This window comes from Temnothorax nylanderi, unplaced genomic scaffold, assembly GCF_030848795.1.
Source record: "Temnothorax nylanderi isolate EJ_2023f unplaced genomic scaffold, tnyl_v1.0 TNYL_tig0110_pilon, whole genome shotgun sequence".
Lineage (NCBI taxonomy): Eukaryota > Metazoa > Arthropoda > Insecta > Hymenoptera > Formicidae > Temnothorax > Temnothorax nylanderi.
In genome coordinates this window covers 352,053-361,097 of record NW_027249172.1, presented here as the reverse complement: position 1 = coordinate 361,097, position 9,045 = coordinate 352,053, and the positions used below count along the sequence as shown (strand labels likewise).

The following is a 9,045-nucleotide window of genomic DNA, read 5'->3' as shown; positions in this document are numbered from 1 at the left end:
CATATTTATCTATCTTACATTATTCGTGCGTAGAATCTTGGAAGATAATTTAAATACAAATACGATTATGCAATCGAGTTTATATATAGAGATTTAAAAAAGATTCAAAGAGTTATATTTGAAAACATATAGCGATATAGCGCTTATAAAAATAGATAAAAATGTGCCCGTGTAGAATCAGTTATCGTACTTACATATTTTTTATGTCCTTTTCAAACCAAACAAGTAGACATTCTCATATATGTACATAGATTTATTCTTTTTCTGCAAACTATACAGCATGGTCCACGTGATTGAGAATCATGTAAATAAATTAATGACTATTAAGACCATTGAATGATGGAACAACATGAATACGTGTGAATGTAACATATATACCCTTTATAAACGTACGTAAAACTTCTGTAGATATTACTTTGTATGATGTGAAATGGTAATTGCAATTCGAATTTATAGTTTCATTTGCATACACATTTGTCAGCTGTTGCAGTTCAATTTGAATTTAAGCGACAATCGTACATCCTGGAAGCCGTGTGTCCACTCATAAATATATATTAAGTCAGCGCTAACTGACAGCCATTTTTCAATCAATTTATTTAGTTTCCTTCGAAATTTTGAAAATGTTTTTTCTAATGCCGAAATTACTGTCAACGGTGATTCTATGGTAAAAGACCAAGTTTCTGATAAATCTTTAAAGAGTTTAACCTGAACGTGATATGAACTTCATTCAAAAGTTATTAACATAAAAATTGAAACACTCGAAGATGGACTGATGTTTTAATGCATATTCGATAGATCAGAATGTATAATGTCGATATACGATTGTTTAATTATTTATAATACAACATAATGCAAATATTAAAAGAAAAAAATATTTAATTATTCTCACAAATTCCTATCACTCACTGAGTTTTAATCGTTTATTATTGACATTAATGATATGAGCTATTGTTTTGATGGCCCCTTGATACAATTAATTAATGGACAGTAAGGCAATATACAAAATACTGCAAAAATTATCATTGCATTTTCTTTTAGGTACAACATCTAAAAATTTCAAGTTTGCCATTTCGAAAAATATAAATCTCATTTTAAAATAATATAAAATTTACATGTACATGTGACAAGGAAATTAAACAATATATTACATCTTTCAAACGGCGTAACATCGGGACGTACAATGCCGCTTAAATCAGTTTCATAAGTTTAGTTGCCCTGTTCAATTTTTATCAACAAAACCATTATTGGCAACCGATTTTAAAGATGTAAAAATTGCACCATTGTCGATGATTATGAATATTTCCGTAATGTTGAATTAAACTGAAAGCGTGGAAATACAGTACAATACAACAATGATATATATTTTCTATACTTGATATATTTTACTATATTCCACGCAATATGAATGATAATTCTTTTCTTTCTTCGAAGTATGGCGCAATTAGCTCTCATCCGATTGATACTTTTGAGGCCTTCCCTAGGTCTTCTTCCATGAGTAGTACATTTCCAAGGGTCGATTAACACGCCAGAATTTATCGTTCACTTGCCGTAACGTTTGTGAGCCACTTAGTACCACAAGCTGTCCGGGTGAAGGCGCGATATAGATACAGAAATTTAATAGCCTATCTGATTCCGACAATTCGGTATCCAAATCTAACGTTAAACGCATTGCCAAATATTTGCTCAAGTGGTCCACTGCAAAAAGAAATAATTCGTTACTGAAAAAAAATTCTCATTTTATAATCTAATATGTATTTATAATACTTTTACAGCTTTTTTAAATATACAATGTTTCTCTTTTTAATTATATATTTGCAAAATATCTCACCTGTGGCATTTGCTGTTGTTTTTATATAGCGAATACTGTTCTCCTTCAATGCTTTTATTAAAGAATTGTCACCTGCCATCTCTGTAGGATGTGGTTTGAAGACAAGTTCAATTTCGTTAAGCATCAAAGGTTCACTGGGACCTTCACCTTCCGTATCAACCATGGAATCGCCGCCGCCGGTCTCAGCCTCCGCGCTAGAGGAATCATTCTCGGAATTTTGAAGGCTTTTCTGCCGTTTTGACGGTTTTGGGATTTGATTCGCGGGATTTGGTGACGGTGTGGTAGAGTTTCTAGATGTCGTTCCTAAATAAACACATATGTAAAAATAACTAATATAATAAAAATTATAGGATTATATAATTTCAGGTTGATATAATCTCAGTAGAAACTGTCAAGCTATTTGTAGATTGAGAAATAATGAAGTTGATACTTTGAGAATTGGTCATACCTCCACTATTCAAAGGTCCTGTTGCACTCTGAGAGGAATCACTTTGATTCGCCATATTCGTAGACGGATTTGGCGTTGTAGGTGCGCTAATATTTGGTGTATTGTTGTAAGACGTTGCGTTGCTCGCATTCTCAGATTCGTTGGCATTTTTTCTGGAACGTTGCGGACGATTTTGACTTTGTAGCTTAATGCCCTCCGTAATAGAGTTAACGAGCGCGGCCTGCGAATGCGACTTATTCAGTTTAGCCAAAATTTTTTCCTGATGAGCTTCGTACTCGTCTCTGCTCGGATAGATTTTCGAGATTAGCAAATCAAAGTTTGGATCCGGTCTGAGAGATCTTTTGGAAACCAATTTCTTCCTGCACGTAGGACATTCCTGTAAGTAACATTGCAAATGTATAAAAACAGTTCGTTATGAGCGCACAAACAAATGCCTCGTGTTCCAATATGAAATGAATGGAATGTATTTGTAGAAAAACAGTATTAATTTCCATAAGAAATACTTAACTTCGTTATGTAATGTCATGACCATAAGATTCTTGGAACAAATATAATTTTAACAAGTAACAAGGGCTTTGAGATTACAATGTGGTTAACAGTGTATATAAGTTAACGTTATATCACTCTTTAATAACTAACATCATCATCAGCAATGCATAAGAGTTAAATCAAAATAATCTCACGTTCTCCGGTGAGAAATGTGGTATAATTTTGTTACTGCTTTACACATATAGTGACATATATGACTACGTTTACATGAATTGGGTAGAACCGGGCGAATGACACACGCACGTTGCGTTGTTTATATCATACGAAAAGATTTTCGGGCAAATGCAAATTGCGCATCTCGCGGAAAATGTGGAGCGGTATTATCCGCAGCGTTGTAAATATATGTTCGCCGCTCACGTCTAAGCACGTACTTTGTTACCGCTCCGTAAAGCCGTGATAATACAGTCGGAGCAAAAACGGTGGAGGCACTCCTTGGTGGTCATGGTCTTCTTCAGCATGTCCAGGCAAATGGGGCACATGAGCTCGCTGTGCAGGCTCCGCGGACTGACCGCGATCTCCGTGCTGTCGGTGATCGCGTCCTGCGGGGTGCGGTGCAGCTCGTAGAGCGACAATTCCCATGTTTTGTTGAGGCCGACCTGTTCCGCGGACGCCATCTTGGGATTACACACGGCGCATACGACCCATACACGACGTGGTGTGTACCAAACAATCCGGACTGTTGTACGCCGCGCACCGCGACCCTCGCTTCGCTCACCGTATCCAGTACTTAACTGGGAACTGTACTAACGCTAAAACGGAGAAACACGCTCCGTCACTTTGCCGCGCACGCGCATGTGCGCAGCGACACACGTGATATTACCTTGGCTGCGTTCGGTTTTGGAGAGAAGCGTGCCCGGCGTTTTGAATGGAACCCGTCCACTGGCGTCTCTATGTGCACAAACGTTAAACTACGTCGCCGGTGTCCACGAATATACCGACGAGATATTGTTATACTTCGTCGGTGATGAATATTTCTAATAGTTTCTTTAATTAAGTACAGAAAGTGTATATACACTAGATAATATTCCATTTTAATATTTAAATTTTAATTTTAATTATTAAAAATTGCAATTTTATTAACCGGTCGAAAAAAATATATATAAATATAAATAATATGTATAAATATAAATGTTCATATATGTTTCCTTTCTCTACATAATCTCTGTCCGTATATCTAGGAAAAATAATAAAAAGAATAATTGAAACATAAAGTAATAAAATTGCGATTTGATTATATACAATATTCTATATATCCCTAATAGCACATGAATTATGAGAATGTTTGGAGGATACCGCAAAGTAAAGAATATATTATAGGGATAATGTTCTCAGTAAATTAGGTATTATTCTCAGTACTTTCATTATTATACTGTTAAGGATATAATCATATATAATCATATTTTATATGCGATTATTACATTTATATATGATTATATATGTAGGCAATTTTTTCTCATTTTCTCAAACTTTACTTTTTATTAAAAAAAAAAACAATGCAAAAATTATCCTTTTAATTACTTTTAATTTTAAATTGTTCTTATTATTTTTCTTTGTATATACGAACAGAGATTATACAAGAGAAGGAAGGTCCATATATTATATGGACATATTATATATATAATTATATATGAAAAACTGTTTCCCAGGGATAAATATTCCAACAATATTCCTGATCACAATAAAATATACAAAGTAGCTGCTAATAACTGTATCGCTTCTTGTGGGCAGATAGAGCGGGTGAAACTGAATAAGAAAAGTCTTTCACCGTTTCGCGATTTTCTTAATAATTAATAAGAAATTAATTAACAAGTGAATTATATAATTAGAAAGTTTATATAATTAGAAAGTTTGCTGTAAGTCATTCTGCTGATCGAATTAAATCGATAAGGTTAATCAGAGTCAAAATAATCTTTACTCGTAATAAATCTAAAAAACAAGCTTTTTAGCTTACTTGTTTTTATTACAATAAGATTAATACCCTCACTCAATTTTTTTTTAGAATCATGTAGGATGGCAAGACCAAGAACAGAAATCGGATCTTTCGCTTGTAAGACGACTGTCCCACCAGCAATTTATGTAAGTAAACATTCAAGTCGCATTTACCTCATTCAGCAACACAAAAAGTTCTGCTTGTTCCGATGAATAATTATTATGCGTAGCAGCTGTTAAACTATTAGAATTCAAATTAAGTTGTACAAGCTCTAATTGTTTTGAAAATCTTGAATATTATTAATTTTGGTGTTCACAAATGACATTAATAAAACGACGGTGTGTAAGAAAAGTCATTATCTGAACAAGACTAAATAAAATAAAGTTTTGCCACAAAAAGTTAATAATAAGCGTATGAATTACATTATCAAGAGACGGTAGTGTCTCGCGCCAAGCGAGTTACTATTTACTCCACATTATATTGGCATTTAATATATCTATATATTTTATAAAGAAACCGCAGTATTTTTCTCTCTGTATAAATTCTTTTGTATGCTCTTCGTATCTTCTTTCATCCTCTTTCATATCGCCATTCAACGACTTTCCGTGTGCAACGTCTAAGAAAGTATATATAAACAACTCTAAAATAATACATTTGGTATAAGAGCTAAATTTAGTACTTTAGGAAAAAATGATTGTCTGTAGGATAATGGCTCATGCGTGGGCATAATATATGCATAACCACGGTATAAATAATATAACGGTATATAATTCCATGTAAGCTGGGCGTAGGCTTGACCATTACTATGCACTATAGATGCATCTTCTCTTCGAGAGCGACTGAAGTAGGATCCATTCGCGAGCAGATCTAACGCGGCAAACTGGACCGACAAGACCCTCGCCTTTTTCTATTGACCCTAACTGTAAGAGATTGTAATTGCAGCTGTCCATGCAAGAGGGAGGGTTTCATCGCTTATTTCTGATGTCCCATTTCCATTCCGCGCGTTTTCCATCGTAAAAGCAGTTCTTGTCATGCAGCGTCTAATTCTTTAACGATGACAAAGATGTGAATTATATTTCATATAATTACATCCAATATTATCAAAAATATTCCTGTTAATCTGTTTTATTGTTTGTAATAATACTATAACCTGTTAAAATATTAAATTGAAATTAAAAGATCGAAAAAGCGGAAAATATTAAGAAAAAATAATAATTCGATAGAAATAAAAAGAAGTTTTTTTTTAATAATATACAAAGGATCTCGTTGCTAATTTAGAGAAATTATTCGTCAGCTAATTATGATACTTAATTACAACTTACTTATTGCAAAAAAATTTTCTCTTACATTGATTTGTCACGCGCTGTCTCTCATGATTGTTAATTAATTTTATATACTGAAAAATATGGAAGATAACGGTATTAGAAGATAACGGTAGGCATATTTTCGATGATTTCGGATTGATCACTGCTGAACAAGAATTTGTCTCTAGAAATTATGATTAAACCATTTTTATAATGTTATTGAATACCGCGTTTTAATCGAAAGAAAATAAATAAATAATTAGCCACTTGAATTTTATTTTTGAATCAGTATAAAAGAATATTGATTGCTTTATCGTGCTTACAATCAATGTTCCTTCATGTTATGATTGTAGGTCGTGCCATCGCCGATTACAGGACAACGTCTCGTCCTACTTAACGGCGATGTCGCTCCGACAACTTTTTAAATCAGCTTAATTAGTTGCCTACGGCAGAATGCGACATATCGGTCGTTCTCCTTCCGGATATTCCGTGCTCGTGACCGTTTGATATTATATATTTATATTTCACAGGGAGCTTCGTAAATATATATTTTCTTTATCTTATATAATCTCTGTCCGTATAAAGGATAAAAGAAATAATAAAAAGAATAATTTTGAAAAATAATTAGAAAAATAACTTTTGCGTCGTTTTTTTTACAAAACGTAAAATTGCGACTGGAGAGAGAGAGATTATACAATACTCTATATATAATTATACATAATCATATTTTATATAAAATTATTACATTTATACATATAATTATATATGGACAACTTTGTCTCATTTCCTCAAATTTCACTTTTTATTTTAAAAAACCAGTGCGAAAATTATCCTTTTAATTATTTTTTAATTCTTATTATTTTTCCTGTATATATACGAACAGAAATTATACAAAAAAATACATAGACATATTTTATATACAATTATATATGTATATTTATATGTTTTTATATGAGAAAAATTTTTTATCGTGTATGTGTATAACGTACTCTGCTCGTAGGACATCTTTTGATATATCTGTATACATCGTCACGGTCCTCGCGAGATGATATGATAGCGAGTAAATGTAAAATTAGAGATGGTAGAGTAGCTCATATGACGCGTAATTTACACCGCGGGATATAACTTTCGCTTGAAATCTGTAATACGGCGTAACGCAGCATCAGGTGACTTAAGCAAGATAAGATAATTAATAATAATACACTCGACCTCTCACGCATACGTCTTCGATTTTCTTCGGTAGAGAAGTGTTACGAACAAACTTGTAATATTCAAATATTCGTGTAGTAATTTGAAAAATTAGCGATAAGTCGAGAAATTGTGTCTCTTCTTTTTTCGTCTCGTATCTTTTTCTTTGCAAATTTTTCAATATGATTTTTCAATATGATTCAATTAAATTTAATATACCGTACAAAATATTTCCCGTTACATTTCATTAACCTGCGGTTCTCGGCATACTAAAAAAGAAATAAAATAAAAAACATGAAAAACAGAAACTGGATTATAGCCGCGACAAGTTTTCCGGTAGTCAGTTTTCCCGCGGAAGAATATCTTACGTAATATAGGCGACCGCAGTCTCGTATACGCTGTCCAGAAAGGTATCGTGATACAAAACCGCGTTCGCATGGATATTACAGGCATTACATACGTTTTACATTCCTTTTTTGATCGTCTGCTTCTCTCACGGAATTACGGTTCTGTTTTACGTAAGATCATACGGCCGCGATGCTAGATAGCTACGTGCATAAATTAATCCTTTGTTATGCACAGTATAATTTCAAGGCGAAACGTTGCATCTGTAGTTTCTGGATCGCCTTGTATTTGCGGTTTCTCTATCGCGCATGCAAGAAGCCGTTCGAAAAGTTATCAAAGAGAAGGGAGAGAGAGAAGAGAGATATACACTGCAAATCCAAGTGTGTTATTTTAGCTGAAGCTCGATCTTCTCACACATTTCTTGCCGTTTTAAATCACGTCATTTAACACGATTGAATGTATTAACTTTTAATTTAATACGATGGAACATGTTAAGTAATGTAATTTAACATAAAGAAACAAGTAAAAATAAAGATTCAGTTTAACGTGTGATTTTTAGACGTTTATTACGTGTAAAAATAACATACTTGGATTTGCAGTGTAGATATTAGAGGATAGATTTTATGTTTCGCTAACAGGCCTTTCTACTCAACTGCTTATTGTTTCCAGATTTTTGCAGACTGAATTTCACTAAGCAGCGTTTTTATTGCTTCCTCCGATATGTGTGAAGATAAACGACAGCCGCGTTTGTCGGTCACAAATTAAAATTGCTTTATATACTTTTTCCCAAGAAAAGCTGCTAAAAAACGAATCAGCAGTTCCTCAAAAGACATAAATAAAATTCGTAACGATTTACTTGGCTGAACTTCGTTCCTCTCCGCGGCGATCAGTTCTGTTGGACGTCGATAATTATCATTTCTTTCGTCTTACTTCCCCGTTCCCGACATTGCACAAGCATCCGGAAGTAGCGGCGTTCTTGCCGCTTGATACATGGTTACATGTATCCGCTCAACCCAGGTCAAGCGTGAATCTAACCCACTGGTATTACTGCCGGATCTTATCCTGAGAAATCACCCTGGATTTTACTTTTCAAAGCAGACGGGAAACGACTGCCTCCGAAATACGTCACAATTATATGTACTCAATTCGTATACCTTTATACCCGCGTTTATATCTCTTATCGGGATTTTATTACATCGCAAAATATATTTCATTAGATATAGTTAGTTGCCATGTATAGTTCGGTGCTCTCTTTCTTCTCAGACCGAAAATAACATGTGTGGCATATGTTAGATTTAGCGAATCACATGTTCGCTCAATTTTTACAAATTGATAAACATTCCCATTAAATTGATAAACATTGAAACTTATATGATTTTCAAAAAATAGACTGAAAGATTGCATACGTTGCGCATCAGAATTTCCGTTAGCTAAACATACAAGGCCCAGCTGC

General features: G+C 33.7%; 1 protein-coding gene across 1 annotated transcript; it reads right to left on the bottom strand.

Moving 5' to 3' along the window:
- Positions 1-238: 238 nt before the first annotated feature.
- Sce (E3 ubiquitin-protein ligase Sce) lies at positions 239-3,689 on the bottom strand. The gene is made up of 4 exons (XM_071712444.1): positions 3,197-3,689; positions 2,277-2,652; positions 1,829-2,131; positions 239-1,695 (listed from the first exon to the last, which is right to left on the bottom strand). Exons 1-4 carry the CDS (start codon positions 3,437-3,439, stop codon positions 1,478-1,480), a joined length of 1,140 nt encoding a protein of 379 aa, XP_071568545.1. The 5' UTR covers positions 3,440-3,689; the 3' UTR covers positions 239-1,477.
- Positions 3,690-9,045: the final 5,356 nt, after the last annotated feature.

Excerpts from the sequence above, each read along its gene's own strand:
- Sce (XM_071712444.1), bottom strand. The coding sequence starts at position 3,439 with ATGGCGTCCGCGGAACAGGTCGGCCTCAACAAAACATGGGAATTGTCG. Across the intron at positions 2,132-2,276 it reads AGGACCTTTGAATAGTGGAG|GAACGACATCTAGAAACTCT; the intron begins GTATGACCAATT and ends GTGTTTATTTAG. Across the intron at positions 1,696-1,828 it reads AACAACAGCAAATGCCACAG|TGGACCACTTGAGCAAATAT; the intron begins GTGAGATATTTT and ends TTCTTTTTGCAG.